The sequence below is a fragment of the Crocuta crocuta genome, unplaced genomic scaffold, assembly GCF_008692635.1.
Source record: "Crocuta crocuta isolate KB4526 unplaced genomic scaffold, BGI_CrCroc_1.0 scaffold431, whole genome shotgun sequence".
NCBI classification, from domain to species: Eukaryota; Metazoa; Chordata; class Mammalia; order Carnivora; family Hyaenidae; genus Crocuta; species Crocuta crocuta.
Window position 1 is genome coordinate 1987054 of NW_027528859.1, and position 27131 is coordinate 2014184.

Below are 27131 nucleotides of genomic sequence, written 5' to 3' on the forward strand. Positions count from 1 at the left end.
GGAGGGAGAGTTGTCTTTAATTCACTGCTATATCCCAGCACCCAGAAAAGTGCACAGCACATAGTACACACTCAGTAAATAATATTAACTGAATAATTGAACCCGGCCTGAGAGCGATCATGTTAGGAGATCAGTGGGACAGAAAACATTTCCTGGTCCAGGGTCATGTAGATTATACTTATGTTCTCCTCTAAGAGTTTTATAGATTAGGCTTACATTTAGGCATTTGCTCTGTTTTGAGTTAACTTTTTATATGGTGTGAGGTAATGATACAAATTACTTCTTTTACATGTGGGTATCTAGTTGTCCAAGGAAAGTTTGCTGAAAAAAATATTCTTTCCCCCATTGAATAATCTTCTAACCCCTATGCAAAATCAATTGACCATTGATGTATTGTTTATTTCTGGACACTCAATCTTATTCCATCAGTCTACATGTCTGTCCTGATGCCAACACCACACTGTCTTGATTACTATCACTTATGGTTAGCTTTGAAATTGGGGAGTGTAAGTCCCACAGATTTGTTCTTTTTCAAGTCTGTTTTGGCCACTCAGGGTCCTTTGCTTCCATTAGTCCTACAGGATCAGTTTTTCCATGTTTGCAAAAAAGACCATTAGGATTTTCATCGGGGTTGCATTGAATTTGTAGACATTTTGGGGAGTACTGACATGTTAACTAATTAACAAACCGTAAAGGGCCCCCAACATTCTATCTCACCTCGTCCTGTTTTTCCATCACATCATTTATCTTTCACTCTGTTTTCTGTCTTCCTCCACTGGAATGTTGGCTCCATGAAATAGGGCCCTTGCCAGTCTTGCTCAGTGCTCTACCCTCAAAGCCTAGCATAGCACCTGCCAGGCATATAGGAGGTGTTTAAGTTACGTTGGTAAAATGGACAAGTGAAGGATGAGCAAAGGAATGCATGTATGAATGAGTGAATGAGTGAGTGAATGAATGAATGAATGAATGGACACGATTCCCTGGCATGACTCTTTTCAGCTTTGACAACCTGTGACCAGGTGATACAGTTACTCAGCTGCTGGCTTAGAGCACTGGGTAAATATGTTGACACTGAAAAGAAAAATAACATTTTAAAGTGATATTTAAAGAAGATTTGTAAATGATTTTAAAGCTGGGCTACATGTGTGGTTCTCAATCCTGGCTGCATCACCCAGAAAAGATCTTTTGTAAAATACTGGTCTTCGGGTGACACTCTCCAGAAAATCAGAATGAGCAGTGGGATTTTTTTTAAGTTGCCCTGGGTTCTAGTATGCAGCCAGGGTTGAAACTTTCTGGACTAGCCTCTCACTAGTCTTTAGGAAGGGCCCAGGGCTGCCCTGTGGATGCCAGAGCTAGATCTATACCGGGGCAATACATTAAAGGCTAAAAAGATAAGAGAAGAAAAACCTGAATCCAGAAGACCTCAAGTCCAGATGGTCCCTTTCCACCCCCCACCTTGACCTCCAGTCAGAGGATGTGATAGTGACAGAGGACATGCAGACTCAGAAAGGGCCACCTGGGAAGGCTTACGTGTGTGAACCCTACAGAGCTGAATGAGCTCAGTCTCATGAGTTTCTGAAAATCTTCATAAATTGTTTCCCCAATGGAAGAGAGAGAGAGCAGGGAATAAAAAAAGAAAAAGCTATAAATTTCTGTTTCTGCCATGTTTTTCATCGCAGGTGAAAGGCAGGTGAGCAAGTTCCAAACCAAAACGTTAGGTTAAACAAACAAACAAAACAAAACAAAACAAAACCTGTGAAGCCATCAACCACAAGAAATCAACAGGAAAGCAAGGGCCATTGGGACCACAGTGTCTGGGCACCTCAGCACTCACAGTGGCTCCGAAATGGAACCATCGACCACTTGGTGAATATTTGTTATTTTGGGCCATTGTTTGGCTTAAAGTTTCTGCCTAAACAACGGTGGATTAAATTTCAAATACTGAGTCATTTTGACCTTGACATAGGATGGAACATATAACATGACCCAAACATGCTCAGTTCAGTTCAGAGGACACTGACACAAACTGTGGACCCCTCCTAAAGGCTCAGGGGATAGCAACGTAATCACAGGTCCTGCCCAGTTCTCAGTGCCCGGCCCGGCCACTCTCCTGCCCTTCTGCAAACTGGGGCCTTGACCCCGGGTCTCTCCCACATGGGCACAGGCACTCAACAGTTGGCAAATGCATACTATAAAAACAGCAGTGCCTCATATCTCCACAGCATGGCACAGTTCACAAAATACCTGGACATCCCCATTTTAGAGATGAGGAAACTGAGGCTGAAGAGGTGAACTGACCAGCCTGAGATGACCTTGCTACACATTGAAACTGTCCCCAGCCCCGGCCATGTGGTGTCAGATGACGTGAAATCCCTTCTGCTAGAACAGGCCTGCCAGTCTCTGGATACTTCCTGCTTTTTTTTTTTTCCTTTTCGCATCAGTCCTGTGTTTTACTTGTTTTGTTTTAAAGAAACATTTTCTTCAGTGATGCTTTCAAAATTATTAGCATCTATTGTGCCCAGTGTTCTCTTATAAATGTTTAAATCTCTTTTACATCTGTGATTATCTGGTTGATGTTTCATAAGCGTGGAGCACTTGTGACCAGATGTTCAAGCCCAGCAAATTTAGACCCGAGAGCATCGCAGTCCAGCCCGTCCTCTGTAGCAGTCTGTTCAGCCTTCGTGCAGGATTTCAACGAAGCTGCGTTGTCTTGGTAATAACAGCAGCAAAAATAATAATAGCAGTGTGTGTTGAGTGCATATACTATGTACTAGGCCCTGTTTCAGACGCTTTACATTGCCAGCTCATTTAATCCTCACAACAGCCCCATGCAGTTCTTACCATTATCTACAGATGAGGAAGCTGAGGCACAGACAGTTTAAGCGACGTGCGCATAGTCACACAGCAGGTAGGTCTGTGAGAGATGGTCCGCAATGGTTATGCAAATAGACTCTGGAATTTAGATTTAGCTTCAGATCCCAGCTTAGCCACTTACTGTGTGAAGCTAGGTTAGTACAGTGGGTTGACTTGTGACCCCAAGAGATATATCAACATCCCTACACCCGGAATCTATGAACAGAATCTTATTTAGACAAAGCGTCCCTGCAGATGGAATTGAAGATCTTAAGATGCGATCGTCCTGCATTACCGAGATTGGCCCTAAATCTAGTGGCAAGTAAGTATCCTTATAAGAAACAGAAGAGGACAGACACAGACACAGAAGAGAAGGCCGTGGGAAGGGAAAGGCAGAGACTGGAACGGTATGTGGCCACAGGCCAGGGAATTACCGCCACCGGGAGCTAGAAGATGTGCAGGATTCTACCCCAGAGCCTTCAAGGAGGCGAGCCCTGCCAGTACCTTGCTTTCGGACTTCTGCCTTCCAGAACCGTGCAAGAATAAATTTATATGGTTATAAGGCACCCAGTTCGTGGAAATGTGTTCCAGCAACTGTAGGAAACTGATACATACAGTGAGTGACAACTTCTGAGGGCCACAGTCTTCATCCATATATGGGTCTCGATAGTAATAGTTCCTACTGCACAGGGCTTTGGGGAGGGTTAGAAGAGCCAGTCCCTGGAGAGGACTTACCCTGTGCCCAGCACATCAAGGGCTCTCGATGAAGGTTAGCTATACACGGAGCACTCTTTATTATCTGGCCCCTGGCCACCCCGCCCCTCGGCCCCCTGAGAACTTGTCCCTCATCTTGCCATTTTCCTGTGTCTGACTCCTTGTCACTGGGTCCCCTGAGCCCAGACCAGCACATGCCTGGCTCAGGAACCTCAGAGGAATCAAATCTGATGCCCAAACCCAGACTGCACAGCCTGTTTTCTCTGAGCCACCGTCGCCAAAGCCGCCAGAGCGAGACGATGAACATCCACGCACGGCGTTTTAATATTTCACCCAAGAAGTCATTTTCTTACGTGAGTCAGACACAGAAGCCTCAGAGAATTAAATGAGAAAGGTAACTCTGGGCCGGAGCGATTTCTGCCAACGGGTGTGGAGGATTTTCCTGTGTCTGCTCGGCTCTTTCTTTCTTATCTGTGTCTTACAGCAGACGGGAAGCCAGCTGACGAGAGATTGCATGTTCATACCAATTATTAAAAATATATGGCCGCCTTCTGGAAAGGCATTCACATGCCAAGGAAATGGAATGCATTCACAACCCAGACTCCTGCACTGGGGCTTTGGAGGATTGATGAGGTAGCCACAGATACCACAATCCAAGGTTCTGATCCATATTCCGCCGTCTCCTAGCTGTGTGACCTTGGGTGAGTGATTCACCCTCTCTGAGCCCCAGTGCCTATTAGGAAAGATCCATGCCTCCCTCACAGGTTTACCAGGAGCATCAACTAGAGAAACATGTTCAAGTGCCTCTCACTGAGCCTGACCCATAAAAGGCATTCCATCATTGTGACTTTCGCTCTCACTCCTGACTCCATAAGGAAATTAACACAACTACCCTGCCAGCCTCCCAGGGAAGTCCTGAGGAGCAGGGCTGCGTGTGAGGTGGATTTATTCATCCCAGTGCACTCCTACCAAAATCCATTCGCTGAATCCTTCTAGTCACCGTGAGCAGAGAGAGTCCTGTTCCCATTTTGCAGGGGAGCACCCGAAGGTACACAGAGTCCAGTGAGGGCTCTGGACCATCCAGGCAGCGGGCGGGGCCCCGAGGCACAAGCCAGGCCTGCTGCTCCCCAGAGCCATGCTCCGTCCATGCTCCACGCCGACTCCCACATGAGGCCGTGGAGGGGAAGCTGCTTCCTAAGTAGCAGAGCTCCACCCCAGGATGAAGCTTTTACTGTTACTGTCTCCAGCATTTGTCCACCACCAGACGTCCTAACTGCCATCTTGTCCACACTGACTGTCCTCAGCTCTCCCTTCTAGGCACAAACCAGTTGGATCAGTATCATATGGCCCATTCCATGGCCGTGTCTGAACATAAGCACGTGTGGTCATCACCCACCCACGCATGCACACTCGCCCTGCCCCGAGCCTCCTCCCACAGCCACGCCCCGGGCCCCTCCCACACGCGCACACCCGCACACCCAGGAGGCTCTCGCCACAACCTGCTGGCACCATAAGGCTGCTGTAGAGACAGGAGCCGTTCGTTCTTTGCGCAAACCTCATTTGCTAGGCACTGCTACGTGCCAGAGGCTGGGGCCACGGCGCTGGGGGAGGCACGGCCCCTGCGCTCAGGACTCCATCCGTCCGGGGGAGACGGAAATGTTCGCTGACCACGTCAGTGCAGGTGGAAGTGCTGGAACAGCCCCGCCCCCAACCCTGTAGGATCACGGAGGCTGACCTCACAGGCCCATCATCCTGTTTTGGGAAATAGTTCACCAAAACAAAAAAGGAGAGAGGGGACTTTTTTCTCCCCGAGTCTTGAAAGAAGAAGAGGGACTTGGATGGTGTAAGAAAACAGGAGCTGTGTGAAACAGTCTAGCATTTCCCCCAAAAATTAAACAGAGTTACCTTCGGACCCAGCGATTCCGCCCATGGATTCCCACTCAAGAGAGATGACAATGTGCGCACTTAATAATGGCAAAAACAAGTGGAAACAACATGAACCTCTGTCAGCTGGTGAATGGGTACACAAAATGGGGTGTTTCCAGACAATAGAGTATTATTCGGCCATAAAGATAAAGGAAGCTTGAATACACACAGCACCTTAACAGCATTATGTTCGGTGAGAAAAGCCAGACACTACATGGCCACACGTTGTATGATTCTGTCCATGTGAAACGTCCAGAATAGGCAAACTCACAGAGGCAGAGAGTAGATCAGGGGCTGCCTAGGGGGTTCTTTTTGGAGTGGCAGATACGGTTTGGAATTAGATGGTAGTGATGGCTGAACAGCATTGTAAATACAATAAAAACCAGTGATTGTACACTGGAAAATGGTTAAGACGATGCATTTTTGGTGATGTGAATTTTATCTCAAAAATTTTTTTTAAGGAGTAAAAGTACACAGGGGCATGCCGGGGGAAGGGCACTCCAAAGCAAGGGCAAGAAGAGTTGGAAATGCTTTGGGAGAAGAGCAACTTTCCAATCCAACCAGAGCATAACGCATTGTATTTTTCTACTGCTGCTTCACAGCTTCGGAAGACTGACTGCCAGCCCTAATCTCTATCGAAGCCGTTAGGATATTTTCAGTTGCAAGTGACTAAGTTGGAGTGCAGAGTGGAGGCCACATGCTGGCATCCTGGAAAGGGGCAGAGGTAATGTGGACTTCAGGCACACCGTTTGGTCAGGGATCCCTTCCATTTCTCTGTGATTCTTTCGTTCCTGCCTTCCTCTGTGCATGAAATATGTCATCACACTAGCTTCCCACATGCTGTGGAGATATGAAAAGGAAGATGCATTTCATCTAGAAAGACCTTAGAAATTTTGGACAAAATAAGGGGTGCCCGGGTGGCTTAGTCGGTTAAGTGTCTGACTTCAGCTCAGGTCCTGATCTCACAGTCTGTGAGTATGAGCCTTGCATCCAGCTCTGTGCTGACAGCTCAGAGCCTGGAGCCTGCTTTGGATTCTGTGTCTCCCTCTCTCTGCCCCTTCCCTGCTCTCGCCTCTGTCTCTCTCTCTCTCTTTCTCAAAAGTAAATAAACATTTAAAAACAATTTTTAAATTTTTTGGGCAAAAATAGGACTTTAGCTGAGCTTTAAGCAATGGGCAAAGCCTCAAGGAATAGAGGCATTCCCAGTAGATGAAAATCCTCGAGCAGGTGTGTGTAGGAAAGGGTTCAAGAATCAGTTGCATCTGGTTGCTCTTCTGGTAGAAAGCAGGTGCAGGGCTAGAAGGAGCTTGGACTTCAACCTCAGAGGCAATTGGGAGCCATTAAGGGAGTTGTAGCCGTGGAGCAATGCGATGAGGTCTTTATCAAGGTTCACTCTAGTTACCAGATTCCACTGTCATATGAAAGGAGATAATACCGTGCGTGTGTAACACAACGTACTTATTTGCACTGAAGTGTCATGAAGTATGAAATTTACTTTCAAATGGTCTGGCGGGAGGGGGGGATCGGTGGAAGGGGTGTGTGTGTGTGTGTGTGTGTGTGTGTGTGTGTGTGTGTGTGTGTAGAGAGAGAGAAAGCAAGACAGAAAGGGGACAGATACGGCAAAGTGTTAGCAGTTATTGATTCACGGAAGACAGTGCACACAAGAGTTCGTTGTAGTATTCAGCTTCTGTATGTTTGGAAAAAGATATTTTTATGAGAACAAAGGAGAAACGTGGGGGTTGGGGAGACAACCTCCCTGAGGAAGGGACAGGCTGGGAAGGTGGCATGGTGAGGGCGAGAGAGCATGAACCCCAATGGACAAGGCAAGGTGGGCAGAGGCTCAAGCCACACTACTCAGGGCTGGTGGACATGCTGGTGAGGAAGGTACGGTAGGCCAGTACCTGGGCAGCTTCGAGCCTGAGGGCCCAGGAGGACCCCAGTACCAGGAATAGGTGGTAAGGAGGAGGAACCTCCAGGGAGGGCCGGTTTTACACTCTTTATAATAGATGTTTGTCAGTAAGACTAGTGTTGACTCAGAATTTCAGGGCTTGAAATGATCTAAGAAATCACCTGAACAGACCCCTAATGGGGAAACCAAGGCACAGACTTACTTAAAGCCTCAGAGCCTGATAGGTGACTGAGGATAATATGCCAGTTTAAAGCAGTTCTCAGATGCCTGTTTCCACCTTCCTGCTCTTCCTCTGTATGCCCCGGGAACCAGACACAGGGGCAATGCCATGAGGGTACCAGAGTTTGGTCTGCCTTTCTTTTTCCTTCCTTTCTTTTTTATTAATGTTTGTTTATTTTTGAGAGAGAGACAAAGAGAGCATGACTGGAGGACGGGCAGAGAGAGAGAGGGAGACACAGAATCTGAAACCCCAGGCTCCAGGCTTTGAGGTGTCAGCACAGCTCCCTGAAGCAGGGCTCCAACTCTAGAATGGCGAGATCATGACCTAGACCAAATCAGATGCTTAACTGACTGAGCCACCCAGGCACCCCTGGTCTGCTTTTCTTAATGAGTCCTTTGAAACACTTTCTGAACTTCTATCTCATCAGGGAGTTTTTGGGAGGGTAGATTGCAGCAGGGAGTGATGGAGATATAGTATAGTAACAGCTGGCCCCGACGGAGCCCTCCCCTGGGGCCATGTACTTACCTGGTGGTTTTTTACATCAGTGCATTTAATCCTCAATCCTGTGAGGTAGGCACCGTGTTTGCGCCCATTTTACAGATGACAACAAGGTTAAATAGCTGCTACAAGGTCCCATCATTTGTAAGTGACAGAGTTGGGACTAGCTCTTAGGCAGTCTGGCCGCAGAGCTGGCCCGTTTAACCACCGTGCCATCGACCGCACCACCTGGCATGGGTCCCCCGTCCTAGACTAATGCTCTTCCTCATGTTCTCAGTGACTGGCTGGCTGACTGATGATTGATCTGTTTATTTTGCCGGAGGGAGGGTCAACAGCAAATTTTGGCCCCAGCCTCATTGGTATTTTTGCAGTAAGTCAAGATCTATTTATTACTCATAGTGTATTTGGGGGGTCCATGAGAAAAAAGAAATGCAAAACTTAATTTCACTTCTCTGCTATGCTGCTCATTCTTTTTTAATAACGCTCTCTTATCAGCCTCCTGGCAGCTTTTGCGTTTCCCGTGCATGTTAATTACTTTATTATTAACATTGATATCTTTGGTTCAGCCCAGCATATCTTGGCGCTTTTTGTTTCCAATGTGCACCCATTTTGCCTTGTTCGTTGGCAGACGCGGGCCCAGTTCCTGTTTCTAAAAGGGATTCTTTGAGCCTCGGTAAACACATGGCTTTCAATTAGTTGTGCAGTCCTCATTCCCATTTTCATCTCAGCCACATCACTAATAGAGTGTTCTTAACATGCCCACAACGCAGGCTGTTTTGTGTCAGGTTTCTGCTGTTGTCCCACGGCCTTTGCTTTCCCCCCAGGTTACACCTCTGAGAGCCCCACAGCCTAGCTCTGAGTGACAGGCCGCAGGATGCGCAGAGGCTGGACCCTGGGGCAGATGGAGACAGGGCTTTGTGAGATGAGCCCAGAGGGTGATCCAGGACCAGATCCTGGGAGGACTTGAGTGTTAAGCTGAGAACTTCAGACTTTATCCTAAAAGCCAGCCTCCTCCCGAAGTGTCTGCTACAGAATGCTAATCCCATTAGGTGTCCCAAAATAAAAGGGAATGGGCGATTTCATGGTCCAACAGTTTAACAGATCCCAGAAACTATACATCTGCTTCTTGGAAACGTACAGCGGACTTGAACTGAGCATGTTAAAGGCTCTGAAAAGTCCTGCAGTTTAAAAATCTTTTCATTAAACATTTTAATATTTAATAATAAAATTTAATTAGCATTTCCAAAACTGCTTTGGCTATGGAAACCTTTTCTCATGGAGCATATTTACATTTACATATTCTGAAGAATACAGTCTAGGAAGTGCTGCTGGAGGGGACGAGGCGTCTTTGTCGGTTTCAAGCAGGAGGAAGCATACTTAGACTCTATTTTAGAAACGTGGCTCTGGGGGCATCTGGGGGGGGTCAGTCCATTAAGCGTCCGATTTCGGCCCAGGTCGTGATCTCACAGCTCATGGGTTCAAGCCCTGCGTCGGGCTCTGTGCTGACAGCTCAGAGCCTGGAGCCTGCTTCATATTCTGTGTCTCTCTCTTTCTGCCCCTCTCCTCTGACTCTCTCTCTCTCTCTCAAAAATAAGTAAACATTTAAAAAAAGAAAGAAAGAAAGGTGGCTCTGGTGGTCAGTCACAATGGGAGAGACTGGAGGCAGGAGGGGAAGAGAGATAGGCCCCCGAGCAGTTCAAGCAAGATGTAATACAAAGGCCTGACTGTGCTCAATCGTCAAGCTGCATGCATGAAAAAAAGATGTAATAAGGATCTAAACCAAAGGTTTCAAATGTTTCAGTGTTTTCTTTCTCCTTTATTTCAAGCTGCATTGTTGTCTTAAAATTGGAAAATCAGTGTTGCTATAATAAATCATAGCACAAGGATTTTACTCAGGCATAAAATCTGAATGAGAAAAGCAATCTGTGCAATCTTCCATCTTCAAAGGAAGCGTTTAGCCCAACAGGGTGTTGGGACACAATGGCCATCTGCTTCTGCAAATCATTGGAGTTCATCGAGGCTCTCCAATCAGGCAGACCCAGATTCACGTCCCGGGCCCACACCTTTGTGGCTCTGTGACCCGGGGCAGGTGGCCTCACTTCTCTGAGTCTCCATTTTCCCATACAGCAAAGAGGAAGAGTAATCCTTTTCTCACAGGACAGCTTCAAGGACTGCGTGCAGTGACATGTGCAAAGTCCTTAGCATGGTGCCTGCATGTGATAGCATAAAACAGATGCCATCGCCCTTCTGCGTCAGCCGGGAGAGGCTGCGCTGGGCTGCAGTAACCCTCGAAATCTGGGAACCCCCAAATCTCAGCAGCCAAACGCATCAAAAGTCTATTTCTCACTCAGTCGAAGCTCACCTGTGAGTCCGCCTAGTCTCCAGGGTAACCGGCTTCCACGAGGCGGCTCAGCAATCTTGGCACCACCACCAGGCAGCGTGCCGGCCTTGCAGCAACAGCCCCAGGCCTCAGCCCACGGGGCGAATGGCGCTTCTCTCACAGTGCCCGGGCCAGAATTGGCCATGTGACCCCCACCTCCTGCAGCGGGGCTGAGAACTGTGGGCAAGCAGCTGGGGTTTCGGGAGCCCCTGCCTCTGCTGCTCCATTATTCCCTTCGGTCAGCCCGCTTAACCTCTCTGAGCCTCAGTTTCCTCATCTGCAAAATAGGGCTCATACGTCCTGCCCTACCTTGCGTGGAACTCTCATAGGGGCGCATGTGATCGTGTTGGTGAAAAATGCTACGTTAACGTGAGAGGTGATCGTATGCCTGCTTTTTGCTGTGCCAAAGCTATGTCACCGTCCATGGTCCATCGGGAACAAGTACCACTTCCACCCTCCTTAAATCTACATTCCTGTTCTTATTTCCCCTGCCGCCTTCTGTCTCCAGACTGCCACTCCCTGCTCTCTCGTTTGGGCCATTTTAATTACTTTTAGGAGATTGTTAGGTCACGGTAGCCTTTGGTGGCCGATTCTTGGAGTGCACAGTAGGGCAGCATGTCCTACATGGAAAAGGAGACACTGAAGTGTCGTGACGGATGACAGAAGGGCACCAGCGCATTTCTCCTGGACAGCAGAGAGAACTCTCTGGGCTTCTGCATCACAGGATCCTTAGATCCCTAAGGAACAGCAGACGGGGCTCTGAGTGTGTGTGTGTGTATGTGTGTGTGTGTGTGTGTGTGTGTGTGTGTGTGTGTGTTCGTGTCTGTTTCAGGCACCAGTATTCCCTTAAACGTGGATGATGACAGTGTGGACTGCCAAGCCCAGGTGTGCGTCAGCTGCCAAATACCCAGTGCAAGGTCAAGGGACAGCCCCCCGTGAATAGGGCTGTAGGTGCGGGGAGAGGACAACACTCTTGCCCTACTCAGCGCCCCCAGAAAATTTGTATCTCAGATGAGACCCAGACCCTATGCAGAGAGCGACAGGAGGAAGAGCAGCCAGGATAGGGAAAGGGCTAAACACTGTGCTATGTAGAAATGGTCAATGTCAACCCAGCAGAGAGAGGTCTTTGAGGAGCACATCCCCGGAGCTCAGGAAAGAGCCACTGCTTGCAGGGGCCCAGAAGGCAGAGCCCAGGACCCCTGGGGGAAGTTCTAGGGATTCAGGTCTCAGTTTACAATGAGGAAGAACATTCCCATTTTAATCTGACCCATCCCCAAAATGAACTGAGCTTCCTTCGGAGGTGGTGAGTGTCTCATCATCGGAGGTGTGCAAAGATGAACCCTTGGCAGAGAGCACACATTGAGGAATGGAAGGGAAAGAAAATGTTTGAGTCTCTTGAAGCCCAGAGGGTGTGGGAGTCTGGAAACCCGAACAGTGTGATCTCAGAAGACTTTGTGTGTGTGTGTGTGTGTGTGTGTGTGTAAGGAGACGAGGTGGGGACGGGGAAGAAGAGAAGAGGGGAAAAGCTAGCGGGCTGTGGGGTGAAGAAGGGGGCTTGCCCACCCGCCGGGGCCTGATGCTGCCCGGGGATCCCGAGCGCGGCCAGCGGTGGCAGCAGCGCCAATCGCAGCATTCTATTTTGGAAGGATCTTTGCAACATTGCACTTTGGGGGCTCCCAATCCGCCTGCCTCCCTGAATGACAACAGGAAAATGAAATGGATGCTTTGTTCTCACTTGCATTACCCTGGGGCATGTGTATATCTGGGCTTTGTAGTCTTTTGTCTTACCCGGCCCTTGCTCTGTGCCGAGAGCAGCCCTTTAAAGCAGGTGACTCTGGCTTTTATCCAGGAGAACCTGGGGCTCAGCACGGGGGCCAGAACCCTGGTCCAGAGGCAGGGCCCGCGGCTGCCCGTCACTGTGCTGTTGCCCTGCTGTCGCCTGGCAAGGGCAGACGGTAAAATGTGAGATGCAGGAGGGAACAGGACCTGACGCCCGCCCAGACAGCCGCCTCCCTTTCTCCTTGGTGAGCTGGGCCTCCCGGGACTCCAGACGAGCCAGAGTTCCCGGGGCAAGCACACACAGCAGACTCCCGGGCTAGGAGTCAGGACGTGGGGCTCAAGCGTGTGCCCTTGGGTGAGTTACAGCCTGTTCCTGGACTAGGTGTTCTCTCTGCAAAATGGGAACGAGGCTGATGACGCTACTGAATTTTTAGGGTTGTTAGGCAGATCTAATGGCGCTGAAAACCATACAATTGAGTGCCCGTGCCCAGCAGTACTGGAATACGGTAGCTCCGTCCAGGACCCCACAGGCTCCAGCTTCCTGATTTAGAGCGTCCTCACAGCCTAGCTCTGTCCCCTCCTGTTCTCACCAGGCTGCGCGTGCAGCTATGCACCTGCAGCCAGGCCATGCAGCAGGCTCCGCTGGGAGGGCGATGAGGGACACCGCACCGGCATGGCCAGGCCGGGGCTGAGTAGGGCCAGCTTGGCAGCCTTGAGGTGTGGGCTGAGCAGGAGCGATGCCAGTGCTGCCAAGGACGGGAGCTGGGCAGCTTGAACGGGGCCCCCTAGGAGCTGTACTCACTTCTGGGGCCACAGATCTCTCCCCAGGCCAGGACCAATTACCCCCACAAAGACAGGTGCTGAGGGGTGTTGCGGGGTGCCGGCCTAGGGCAGGCTGTGGGTGGGTGGGCACTTCAGCAAGCATGCCCAGGCCCAACCGGAAAGTACAGGAGGAGGGGCTGCCTCTGGCCAACTCGGGGTCAGGACCACGTCTGGCATAGGGCAGGGCACCAGAGTGACCGTGGAGGCAGCTGGTGGCTGGAGGTGCCTGGCCAGCCATGAGCCCTATGGCTGAGGAGAGCACCGCCCTGGGCACCTGAAACCCATTGGGGGCACTCGAGTGACCAGGGCACACTTTGGTGTAGTTCAGGATTTGTGGTTTAAAGCAAAGGTTTGGGAAGTTGGGCAGACCAGGGAGCAAGTCGCAGCTCCGTCACCTAGCGCCTGTGTGACCTTGAACACAGCACTCAGCCTCTCCTCTACTCATTTAGCACCCCTGAAAAGGGGCTCCCTAGAGCTCACTCCTGCGGTGATCGTAGGAATGCAACGGGCTGTGTGTGTGACACACTTAGCAGAGTCTGGCACGTGGAGGGACAGGTGCCGTTCACATGCAGTGAAGAAGGGTCATCCCAGGACCAGGAGGGGACATTATGGGGCCTGGCCATGGATGGATGGGGCTGATGATGGGCGTCAAGGCTGGAGAGATATGTGGGGCCCACCATAGAGGGCCACGATGCTGGGGTCATGAGTCAGCGCATCTTTCCTTCAGTTTAAGAAGCGTTGAAGGTCTCTGAGTTGGGGGCCTGGGTGGGATCAGAAAAGAAGAGATGCCCGGGACTCTGGTCTCATCTGGTGGATGGTGGAGCGGTTCCCTGAGCTCATGGGAGGAAGAGAGAGAGTGATGAGTTCGGATGGGAAGCGTTAGGTTGGAAAGCCCAGGAATGTCGAGGAAAGGGGTACCCAACAGAGAGCTGCTCCTCCGGGGGAGGAAGGGGAGCGAGAGGGCCCCAGCAGAGAAAGGCAAAGATCCGGGAGAGGGTGAGGCCCCCATGGGTCCTGGGCTCTGCCTTCCAGGCCCCTGCAAGCCGTGGCTAGTCTCCTGAGCTCCGGGGATGTGCTCCTCAGACACCTCTCTCTGCTGGGTTGACATCGACCCTTTCTACGTGGTAGGAGAGAGCCCATCCACTGCAGCCTTGGGGGCAGAGGACTAAATGGGGTCCCTCATCTCTGGCCACTGGGATGGGTCTTGGAGACCATGGGGAGCATCACCGTGGCCTGGGGAGAGTGGTGACACAATGGAGATGACATTCCAGACGCCTTTTTCAGAAGGCTCGGCTGCAGGGCAAGAGGAAGGGGCAATGAGCTGGAGAAACAGAAATCGCCCAAGGAGGAGTTCTGGACGAGGCTGGGGGCTGGGGTGGCAGGAGTAACTCCCCAGGGGGACAGGAGCACAGCGTGCCTGGGGTTTTCCCTCCCTCAGTCACCGTCCAGGCAGTGCTGGGTACACACCAAGTGGCTGCTCCCTCATAAAGCTCTCGGTTTTGTTTATGCTCAGGGTTCACCTTACAGCACGCAATCTTACCACTCCTGTGGGCTCTGCAGGCCACAGGCCTCCCTTCTCTACAGCCCCTCTCATCTCCGCTGCTCTTTTCCTTGATCTGCTCATCCCCTACCTATGGCTCAGGGCCCCAAATCCTGGCTGGGATGCAACCAAGGCCTCGGCCACCCAGCGGTGGCTCTCAGGTGCACCTGGGAAATGCCGTCGGCAGGTTTCTGCCTGTGGGTTGGAGCTTCCTGGCCCTGCAAGCCAGACTCCAGGCAGCTGGCCCTGCGTCCTGTCTGGTGCTGCTGCCGCAGAGTCACTGAATGTTGGTGCTTGAGGGGACTTCAGAGGGTAAGGGGCCAGCAGACTTGCTGCTTCTAGAAAACTCAGGTGACCGTGTGAATCGTTAACCCATATTTCCACCTACCCCAATGTCAGCTGGGGCCTCATGGGCCTTGAGATCTGGGAAGCACTGCCTCAGACCCCCACCCCCCCAGATGGGGATGCCAGGGCCTGGGGACATGCTGGACAAGCAGCATGGACGTGGGGAGCAGGGATAGGGCAGACAGACCCAGTTCACACAGCCAGGCCCTGCGCTGCCCAGCGTCTTATTCAGGAGAAGCCCCAAATCTGGGTGTTCCGTGAATCACCTGAGTTTTAAATCCTGCCTACGAAGACAAAACACGCCAGCGATGTGTGGATCGAGTGAAGCTCGGCACTGGCCCTCGCACCGCCCGAAGGAAGCGAGCTCGAGCTTCTCTCTGCGCTAGAACTGAGGGAAGAGCTGGCGCGCTGGCACCCGGCCATCCCCTGGTGACTCTCTCCCGAGGCTGTGCCACTGGGCCATCGGCTTCTCTGGGGAGAGGCGTGTTTGGGCACTGGTCTCCCTCCCCAGCGCAGGCAGGCTGGGGGAGAAGCACATGAGGCCTCCACCCTGGCGCTGGGGGAGCCGCTGCAGACGGAGACGTCGACACCAAGAAGCAGGGGGCCCCGCCCGTTCACCCAGTGCCTGGTGACAGCACCCTCAGGATCAAGCACCTCTTGGCTTTGGGTTCAGCGACAACACCCGTGAGCTCTTCCTGCTCCAGGCTTGTTCCGGAGGCCTCAGACACAGGCCTCAGGAAAATAGGGGAAGGCCCGCCTCTCCGGGGGGAACTGAGTCAGGCCGCAGGGAAGGACGAAAGAAATGGTGCTGCTCCCACCTGCTTTGCAAGAAAGAGGTGGGGCTTGCCTCTGCCTCTGGCTCACAGTGTAACCTGAAGCAAGCCTCTTGTCCTCTCTGAGCTCCATTTCCTCACCTAGAAACATGGGCATAAGATTCCCGGCTCCTTCACAGACCGCCCTGAGGTCAAGATCAAAGAAGAGATGCTCACACGAACACATATGGGCTCCAAAGACCTAGAAGGAGTAGGAGCTATTATGGCACTTGTTAGCCCTTAACTTCCCCCAAGACAATCCTCACGCCAAGTATGACCCTTTCACAGCCACGGGATTTACCACGAGACTCCAAACGACGAAAACCTGTCTGCACAGGACCAGGCAGGGCCTTGCCGTCCCAGTGGTGCCCTAAGGCTGGCCAGGGCTCCTTGCCCTCCTCAGCGAGGTCCTGGCCACCTCCCCTACCTCATCTCCCCTCCGCAAACCAGGGCCCCGTGAGGATGGCCAGAGGCCATCAGGTGAGCAGTTCTGGGCCCCGTGCTGCTTCTTCTGGAAGTTGCTCCAGGCAGACGTGAGCAAGAGCACATAGCTCCAACAGATCGGAAACACCCAAGAGCCAGCTCCAGGGAGGTGATGCAGCAGTACCAAGCACCCACGGGTGGTAAATCCCCATCGATGCTGGCCGGTGAGCATCCCACAAGGCCGGCCCCTCCTATGCCAGCCTGCAGCATGACCTGGTACCCAGGGCACCCACCAGGCTCAGGACACCTGCATCTGGGTCTCTTCTCAGTCACCCACTTGCTTTGAGTGCCCTCCTGGGCCTCAGTTTCTCCATCTGTAAAAAGAGGTATTGGACTAGTGCATTTAGTGTTTGGAAATGGAGAGCCGGGGGAGGGAGATTTGCACTGTTACAGTGACCAGAAGCCACTCCTGGCTTTTAGGGTGCACAGCCTAGGGGCTCTGAGTACCCTGCACTGAACAAGGCAGCCCCTCACAGCAAAGAATTGTACCCCCTCCAAAGAAAGACATGTGGAAGCATCCCTGTTGAGAAACCCTGGTGTGTGATCTCACAGGTTCCCCTCCAGAATCTGGGATCCTGAAAAACTTTACCCAAACTCATAACTAAACATTCGAAAAAGAAACTCTTACCTTGAAATGACAGCTTCTAGCTTTGCCGCCTCAGAGATGTGGGGCTGCCGCTGTGGAGATAAGCAGCCCAGCCCCAGAGGGATCCAGAAGGTTCCTCCCGGCTCCAGCGCTCTGTGACTCTGCAGCTGGAGATAATGATGATGGTTTACACATAAGGAGCGGGCTTTCCAGCCTCCAAAGCCTGCTAAACACACCGTTTACCTCCTTTGATGGTCTTGCCAACGCGGGGAGGCTGCAGATGAGCAAATCACGGCTCAGAAAGGCTTAGGGATGTGTTTAAAGTCACACAGCTGGCAAGTGATAGACTGGGGTCTGAACCCAGGGCCCTTCCCGTCCCTGCCCAGGCTTCCTTGCTGAGAGTCCCTCACCGTCTTCCCCCGTCCACCCCTCCCCCCCAGAAGAGGCAATGTTGACTCACCTGCCTTCCCAGGAAAAGAAAATCATCTTACATTCTGAAATGCAGCCCCAAAAAGCCAGACACCCTCCCCTCCCCTTCCCCTTCACCACACACACTCAAATTCACATTGATATACACATATATACTCTCTTCCAGTAGAGAAAACTACCAATTTTACTATATGTGTCAAAAATCAACTTTGAAATTAAAAAAGGAGGAGGAAAAGGAGGAGGGGAGGAAGAAGAGGAGGGAGGGAGAGGAAGAGGAAGAGGAGGGAAGGAAAGGTGGAGGAGGAAGAGGAAGAAGCAGCAGCAGCAGGAACGGCCCAGCGAAAAGGTTCTGAAAGCCAGCTTCTGGGAGCTGGTCAGAAGGTCGAAAGCAGCCCGCCTTCAAAGCAGCGCAAGCCTAGCAGGGCTCGGGAGCCTGGGTCACTCACACCAGCGGCAGGCATAAAAGGCCCAAGGGATCAAGAGCCCCATGATCACAGGTGAAGCATATGGCCCCCTAAACCCCCACCATCCGGACCCCCCACCCAGACGTGAAACCCTGGCCAGCGCCATATAGGACACGCAGAAGCGCAGTACAGCTGAGGTCTGTTGCAGGGTCAGAACCTCCAGACAAGCTGTGTCAGGTCTGCACTGGCGCTAAGCTGTCACTCTGTGCCAAGGGTGTGCGAGTGACAGGAGAATCCGAATTTTTAACCAAAGAGCTGCTAAGCCGAGGACCAAACGTCACTCTGTTTAAGATCCTTTAAGGCCTCACTGCCCCGAAGGGCGTCCCTGGACGGGCAGGATCAGTGTCGCCCAGGGAGCTGCTTGGAAATGTAGCGTCCAGAGCCCCAGCCGGACCCCCTGCCCCGATCTGCACTTGAACAAGCTCCCTGGGTGGTCTGTGTGCACAGTGCCGACTGAATAGGAAGCAGTGCTGGCCCCTCACTGACCACCCACACGCCAGCCACGCTGGCCTCTCGCTCCCTGAAACATGCCGCAGTCTTCGACATTTCAGATCCTTCCCACTTGTTCCCTCCCTCAGGAATGCTCTCCCTCTAGGTGCTCACTGGGCTGCTCTTTCTCACCCCTCAGGCCGCAGACTGAATGTCACCACTTCAGTAAAGCCTTCCTGGACTGCCTGACCGGCAGTCGATGCCCCCGGGGCACTTTTCTTGAGCAGCGTCGATCGCAGTTCCATTCAGCGATCAGCACCGTGCATTTTGCCCCTGCTAGAATGCCCACTCCGAGAAGGCAGGCGCCCTGCTGGCCTTCTATACCCGGACCCGGCGTGGAGCATGGTCCGTGCCACAGCAGGCACAGGAGACCAAGTCGATTCTGAATGAGTGAGTGTAGGACAGACACTGTCATGAGATATAGGACGAATGGAGTCATCCCTCAATTATTCAGCCTCATGCTAACTGCACCGTAAGTTATCCCTGGGACTCACTCTGCAGCTGGGAAACTGAGGTCTACGGAAGGGTGGGGCGTGCCTTACGCTCACCCAGCAAGCCTGTGGCAGAGCAGGACCAAAGCCTTTGGCCTCTCGGGGCTTGCCACCTCCACCGGTGCCCGGACCTCCTGCTGCTCCGTTTTCGAGGCCTGACAAAGCAGGACGTTTGCAGGGGACGCTGACCTACATTGTGAGTCATTGCATTATGCAGAGGGACTCTCGGGCCAGCTGCTCGTCTTCGCTGCACAGATGGGGGAGGCTTCCCTGGGTCGCTTCGGCAGGCCTCCCGCTGAGCAGCGGTTGGACCGGGAGTCCGGTGTGAACGCTGCCAGCCTCAGGGCCTCACGGACAAGTGTGGCCTCTCCACTGGGCACCACACCCTGTCAGGCAGGAAGAGCATGTTATCAGCTTGCGCTCTGCTTACAGCGCCAGAGCACAGCCTTCACAGAGCTCAGGGGGCTTCAGAGGAGGCGCTGTTCAGCAATTAGGTCATTCCTCCCACAAACAGCCCCTCGCAGTGTGTACAGCGGGGTTACAGGATTATACCCACTGTCCCCTTGGAATGTGATGTGGTGCTTGTGAGAGGCAGGGCAGGCCAGGAAGCACATATGGTGAGGAGGGAAAGAAAGTGACTGGTTTGGGAGGCAGACAGACCTGGGTTTGAACCCAGCTCCAACAGGTACTCGCTGGAGATTCGGGGCAAGTTCTTTCATCTTTCTGTGCCTCAGCTTTCTCATCTGTAAAATGGATACAACATTTTGTTGGAGGCTTCAACCAGACAGCCTATGTAGACCTCGCAGCTTAGTAACCTAGCATCCGGCTGTCACCCGTAACAAGGGCACTTGGTATTATTAGGCTGGCTGTTCCTGGGTGAGGTTAACTCACTCCCCCTCTGAGGCTGCTTCTCCTGGAGTTGTCCTGATCTTACCAGAATGGAAGAGCCCTGAGGACAGGGCTTATGTCAGTCCTGGTTGTTGCTGTAGTCCTGGTAGTGCTTCATAGTTATGTATTGAATGAATGAATGATTACTTAGGTAATTGCCCAGGTGGACAGCAAGTAAGGAAGAAAAAGAGAAGAAAGCATTTTGAAAGCCCTTGTAGGCTAGTCAGCCATGGAAATTGATTTAGGCCAATCAAAATGCTGTAGCGCCCAAAAGTACGGAGAAGCAAGGCCACAATCCTGGCTCAGACCCTGATAGCAGATCGCAGCATGGCATCCGCAGGGGTCAGTACCCTGTGATCGCTGGCCCTGGACTGCATGACAGGCCCACGCCGGGAGTGTGGGTGGTGCAGGGCCAGGGAGGGGTCCTCCAGCCCCACCTTCCCCAGTATCTCCTATCTTCCCATACCATTCCCACTGCCAGGAAGTGGGGTGGGGAGGGAACCGTCCTCCAGGTGCCTGGAAATCTAGCCTTCGGTAAGACTACCGGGTGCCTTCTTAAGTAGCCCAGGAGGCTGCTTCCGGCTTTTCGGCCACTGGGCCACAAAAGTACCTCTGTGTCCTCAGCAGAGGGTGAACCACGGGGCTGGTCCAGACCCTCCATGCAGGTCTTGGGTGCCCTCTAGTGGCCCTTTGGTGTATGACAATTCCAAGTAAGTGCTCAGATGGTGGCGCCTTTCCACACCCCCCCAACCCTCCTTCCCCAGCATCCCACCGTTTGCATCATCAGATGCATCTCTCCCCATGTGTGTGACTGCTCAGACCACTCTGAACTCGAGTCCCAGGCATGATTAGAACGGACCAGATAAGAAAACGCATGGCTTTTAGAGTTGGCTTTGAGATTCAGGACAGAGGTACGGACTGAGTTCCCCCAACCCCAGGAATGCATGGACCTCATCACTCCTAAAACCACCCAGGTCCTGCCACGCTGATCCACGTACAGTGTGCACAGACATGTGGTTGTGTGATCATGGTGTTAATTACCAGGAGATTTTGTTTCTTTTCTGGATCCTCACCTGTGTACTGGGAAGATAGGGTAGCCTACCCTCAGGACCACCGAGTTCTCTGACCTCTCAGCTCGCCCTTGATTTTTTGCTGCGCTCCCACCTCTTCGGTGGTGGCTGTGCTTACGTTTACTGAGATCGGTAAGGGGCTAAAAGATGTGCAGACTAGGATTTCAGGATGGGGAGCATGAAGGGGGTAGGGGTGGGCAGGCCACCGGCAAGCTAAAAGATAATCTGGCTAGAATGTCAGCTGCAGAAGGAGAAAGACAGAGCTAGCAGCAGCTCGATGAAAACTACCTAATGGAGTCCTAGTCAACCATAAGGAACATATGAACACCAGTAGAAGGTAGTTGTTTAGAAAGCCCAGGGGGGTGTGGAGCGAAGACACAGGCAGACTCGCTCAGGACCACCGGCCTGGAGTGCTGAGCTCGACTGCAGGCCTAGAGACCAATGGTGAACTTGAGCAGGTTGAAGGACCAGGTCGACTCATGGGAGTCGACGGGAGGTGACGTGTACCTTCACTGCAGCTCTTCCCTCCTGACGAAGGGTGTGCAGACTCAAGGAGGGAGCTTGGGATTATTCTGAGGACCCAGAGGAAAGGCTAGGGCCAATGGGTGGAGGAACAGGAAGAGAAGGTTCTGGTTTAATAAATAAGCTGTGCAACCACTCACCGCGAGTGGGGTAGGGCTCTCTGTCACTGGGAATGTTGGAGCCAGACACCCATTCCCGGCCTCCCACAAATAGAGTTTCCGTAACATTGAACAATGGTGTATGACAGCACCAGTCCCTTATACACAGAGAACCTTAGAGTCCATCATAAATTATTGCCTTTCGTTGTAGAACAGCAGATACTATCATCATTAATGGGCTTGCTATTCATGCATGACTCTAATAGGCCTGTGCTGCTGCATTCTGATGGCTGCTTCGTTGTCAGACATTAGAGAGACCCAGCTTCCATGGTCATAAGTCATTGTTGACCTTGGGACCAGCTCCTTTCTCAGTCTCCTCAATTAAACAGTGAAAGTCCATCAGGAAACCTCCATCACCCTTACTAGAATCCAGCCCAGCTCCTGGGTGGGGAGCGGAAGAGGGGAAATTTCTAGCCTGGCAGCTCTGACTAGAGGTCACCTCCTGGGTTGGCTGTCACTAGTACCCACTGCTGCTACCGCAGAGGCCTCAGGGATGCATTCCAGCCTGTGTATGGACTCCATGACCATGGAATGGAAGAGTCCAAGCTAAGGCTCTTTGTGGCTTGGGACAACAAAAGGAAAATAAAGCTTAAGAGAGCATGTGGCTGGCTGATCTGGTTACAAAATGGCCCAAGTGGACAGCCCACCTGTCCAGCTCTTCCTGCTTCATGTGGAAGTGCCATTGTTCCCCAGATCACAGGAGTCCGGGCCCTTGCCTACCTCAAAGGCCAGGCCTCAAGAGCAGGGCCAAGAGAAATAGTGTTTCCGTTCCCAGTTACCTAAGGTCTGCTTTCCACATCCCTGGATCCCACCAAAGTGTTCCTTCCTGGCAAGTAACCCTGAGGATGCCTGCCTCTTCCCCTCAGGCCTGTGCCTTGACCCTGGGCCTCACAGGACAACTCCATCCTGGACACAGTTTTTGCTGAAATATCCTCAGTGGGGATCTGTTCTAAAGGCAAATAGATTCGCAAGTACATCTTCACCTTTACTTAGTAAATTTGTTGTTGGTGGTGTAGGGATACAGAAATCCTAAAACTATTTTGTGTCTATTTAGCATCGAGCAAAGAGTAACTATTGATATTGTGGAAAAGCAGAGATCTCACTGCAGGAAAAGAAAGATGCAGATATGGAATGGGAAGAAGCAAGAACCCTGTGGTGTAGGATTTTATCTCTGTCTATAAACAGATGGTAGAGAGATAGGGATAGATACATAGAATGATGATGGATGGATGGATGGATGGATCAGTAGATTAGGTAGATAGATAGACGAAGGAAGGAGGGAAGGAAGGAAGGAGGGCCCAGAAGTAATGATACCCTAGGAACAGTGAACACATCTGGCGCCCACATCTTGGTTTCTAAATATCATTCTACACTAAAAAGAACCAAGACTCCTCAGAAAAATGACTGATTCTAGACTGGGGAAAGGAAAGTACAAAAAAGTGCAAGTTCTTGTTGTGCTGAGAAGTAGGAAAATGCTCCAAAAACATATGGGGAGGTACTGAAAAAACACACAAGGCTACATGAAGGAGCCAGTTTCCCATTGGCCAAATCTGGGGAAATTTGAGCATCAAAATGAATGGTAGTAAGGGATTATAGAACACTGAATGCAAAAGGAACCCATAAATGCATACTGATCTACGTAAATAAATGGAAGGAAAAGTAAGATCTTGTTTACAGTGGCGTGCCAAGTATTCAAATGAAATGATAGAGTTCAAAAGTCCCCATTTTCCAGCCACCAAAGGAACGTGAGGCAGGTAGAAGCCATCACTGGATGCCGGAACCGCTGAGTTGAGGTTTGTGGGGAAACGGGATGCTCGCACAGTCTCAAAGTATCTCCCACAGATTATTTATTAATTACAAGGGGGAAACGGTACCTTTGAAGTGGAGCGATCTGGCAGGCGTCACCTGAACTAAATGATCACAGTAACATCACCAATAATGGGACAAGGTGCCATCGAGTGCCGCTGATGTGAAGCTCCAAGGAGGGAAACACATCACTTTACGTAAGATTCCTGCCACGAAAGCATAACCCGAATCTAATCATGAAAACACATTCAGACAAACCCAAATGGAAGGACGCTCTACAAAACAGCTGGATTCTTCAGCAATATCAATGACATAAAAGACCAAAGTAGGCTGAGGAATTGTTGAAGATTAAAGGAGACTAAAGACATGACAAGTAAATGCAGGACCCAGTCCCAGACTGGGTCCTGCTTTGGAAAAACCACAGTTGTCTTAAAAGATATTATTGAGCGACTTGGCAAACTTTGAAAACTGATACTACACTGTATCAGTGGTAAATTTCCTCAATTTGGTAAGTATATGTGGTTATGTAAGACAGTCTCCTGATCCTTAGGAAATAGTTGCTATATACTTAGGGTTGAAAGGTCAGGATGTCTATAACTTACTCTCGAACGGTTTAGGAAATAAATATGTGGAATATTTTTTTTCATTTTCTGGGTGTGTTTTTCTCCTGTTTCCACCACGTGGCTGATTCTTTCCCAGAGTCTCCCAACCAAAATTATTAAGAGAGAGAACGCATTTGGATAGGATCCTCTCCACCATCCCTCTTCAAGCAGAGCACTCTGAACTAGGAAACCTCATAAGTCTTTGACCGGACTCTGGACTGGCAGCTGTGGGTCAAGTACCCACCCTTTGTCCAATCAGCTTTGGCCCAGGATAGGTCGTGTGGCATGTAGCATGGCTGCCTCCACGGCTCCCTCACTCGGAGTGATGGACAAGAAGGTCTCCTTCTACTGGCCTAGCCAGTAGTTCCCAAAGACACCTGAAGGCCTCTTGACATAACATTGTGCCTCATTCTCACTCTCACTCTTTCAACAAGCATTATAGGTGTATGCTTTGGGCCTGGTCCTATGCTAAGTACTAGAAGCACAGGAAGTGACCCACTCTACCCTCAGGAGATCTGACTCAAGGTTGAAAGGCATGAGAACTCAGATAACTAGAGTGCAGGGCTGAATCGTGACCAGCAAACAGAAGGCAGCCTCATAGGGACACAGAAGAGGGGCCCCAAAGGCCTCCTGGGCAAGGGACTGGCTGTGGCTCACTGGAGGGAAGACGGCCATCAGATGGCGCCCCGGCTGCTGGAAAGGTGCCCGGTGCCATCCCTGGGTTTCTGTTTTCTCTTTGCACAGCCGGACCCAGCAGGACGGGACATCTCCATCCGCCCTCTCCTGGAGCACTGTGAGAACACCCACATGACCATCTGGCTCGGCATCGTCTATGCCTACAAGGGGCTTCTCATGGTAGGTGTGGAACAGAAGGCAGAGATGGGGGATGCTTCCCTGCCAGAGCTCTCTCTCCCAGGGGCCTCTGTGAACATAAAAATAAACAGAGCCCCCAGGACCAAGCACTTAACTGTCTGCCAGGCCCGGTGTCTGCCACGTGTTACCAGTTCCCACGACAGCCCTCTGAGATAGGTGCAGACAGTGCCCCATTTCACCGCTGAGAAAGCTGAGACGTGGTTTGCCCGAGGTCACTCAGCTAGCAGGTAGCAGATTCAAGAGCTGAACCAGAGAGTAACCCCAAAACTTGTATGTGTGCCTCACGGCGGCCACCATTCCACTCCCAAAACAACGGTCTGTCCACATCTAGCACACGTTCACATCCCACTTTTTACTGGATTCTCTCCAAATCTGTGGGACGTGAGTGGAGTCATCCTCTTCTTATAGAGATGAGGAGAGTCAGGCTCACAGAGGTTAAAGGGCATCTGGTAACCTCCAACCTCCGAACCCAGTATCTTTCCACTCCATCCGTTAGAGCCAAAGATCACATACCAAGCCCACCGGATACGTCTGGAAGGATTTGAAGAGGGCAGCCGCACCCCCACCTTATCCAGGTCGACCCCTGAATCTTCTCTCCACATCCTGTGCAAACCACGCCTCCACTGAAATCCGTCCAGTGACAGGAAACTAGCTACCATACCCTCCTTAGATCTTTGTACAGGAAAGTTAAGCCACCACCCACCTCTGTATAGCTTTCACTTAGGGGCCAAGAATGAAGCCCTCTCCGAAGGTCAGATAAACCAGGTTTTCTCACATTGCTCAGACACATCCCGCTGCTTCAGAGAACTATTGCTGAGGGGCCACACGAGAAGAGCCTGTGTTAGGCAACCCTAGGCAAAGATTGTCCCCAACTTCACACTAGTTGAGACGACTTTCCATAGGGATTCTTTGAGGATCGCTGGGCTGCAGTCTGGGTCCCCACAAGGTAATGACCCTGAAGGTGTCCCCAGGAGGTGCCCAGAGTAGAGCTGGGACTCTGAGGCTGGCCAACAGCCCTGGGCTTGGAGAAGGGCACTCAGGAGACAGGTCACCGGAGCTGTCAGAGGCAGTGGCAGGGACCGGAAGGCAGAGCCGTCGTTAGTGGGCAAAGTCTCCAGAAGGCAGCTTTCGAGTCCACATTAAAGAAGGATTTTGTCCAACAGAACAGTGTCCACAGGTGCGGTGGCGCCCCCTAGGAAGGGCGCACATGCTGTCACAGAAAGCATGGCGGTACCCATGACTGGAGGCGCCCAGCGCTTGCTGAATAAAGAGACTGAAACCAGACTCTCTGGGTCGCCTCCAGCTCCACATTCCCTGATCCTGAGACACCGTGAAATTAGATTATGGTGAATCCGATTGACTCTTTAAACTGGATTTATCTGTAATGTTGTGACCATCCATTATCTTCTCCACCTACTTGCAGAAGTGGATGGAGATGACTCTATCTCTTCCAGGGGAGCTATTACCTTCAGCCAGATCGTGTCCGTAAAAGCTGTGTTTGGCAGCTCAGGTGCTTTACTGGTTCCCGTGTATGCCAGGAATTGCCCACGGCCCTCCCGGCCCTTAGGCTTTGTGACTAAAATTCTATGCCCCACCCCCACCCCCAGCCCCTCCTGCTCTGAAACCACAGAATTTCTAGGCTGGAAAGAGGATGCCCAGCCCTGTGGGCCCGCTCTCCTGTCAGATGTTTCGGGACTCCTGGCCCCCACCAAGCATCCCCAACAAGTGTTCATTCACTCACTGCTTCCACACCTCCAGTGATGGGGAGCTCACCCACCTCAAAGTGGCCCGTGCAACCCATGGATGATGTATTAGTGTCCTGTGGCTGAACAATAGATTACCACAGATTGGTAAGCATAGACTGGCTTGAAACAACACACATTATTCCCTCACAGTTCTGGAAGCCAGGAGTCTGAAACTAAGGTTGAGTTATACCCCCTCCAGAAGCTCCAGGGAAAGTGCTCCTGTCCCCCCGAGCAGCTGGTGACCCCAGGCATTCCTTGGCTTGGGGCTACATCTCTCCCTCTCCACCTCCATCTTCACATGGCCTTCTCTCTTCCAGGCCTTTCCCTCCATGTGTCTCTTACAATGACACTCATCACCTGATTTAGGGCCTACCTAGATATTCCAGAATGATCTCAAGACCCTTGATTATATCTGCAAGGACCCCTTCTCCAAATAGTCAGTCTCCACAGATTAGGATATAGGCATATTTTTTAGGGCCACTGTTCAACCCACTATAGATGGGTTATTTTTCTAGAACATTCTTCCTTATCTTCAGCTAAGATCTGCCTTGATGCAACCTGTGCCCACAAACCCTCATTCTACTCTTTAAAGGCCTAAGAACAAGTTATGGTTCCCTCCCCACAGTCATCAGAGATTTGCAGCCTGCCACCACGTCCCCAGACTCGCCCACTTATGACTGGTAGAGACTGTTGTGATGGTGTGGCAGGCCCCCTGGCGGGTCAGTGA

At 51.5% G+C, this 27131-nt stretch overlaps 1 protein-coding gene across 1 annotated transcript in view; it reads left to right on the forward strand.

Annotated features, from left to right (window-relative positions):
• GABBR2 (gamma-aminobutyric acid type B receptor subunit 2) overlaps window positions 1-27131 on the forward strand; it is a 351725-nt gene that overhangs the window by 308539 nt on the left and 16055 nt on the right. The window contains exon 19 of the mRNA XM_077756059.1: window positions 24531-24641. Coding sequence (XP_077612185.1) covers window positions 24531-24641 — 111 coding nt within the window. The remainder of the gene's footprint in view (window positions 1-24530; window positions 24642-27131) is intronic.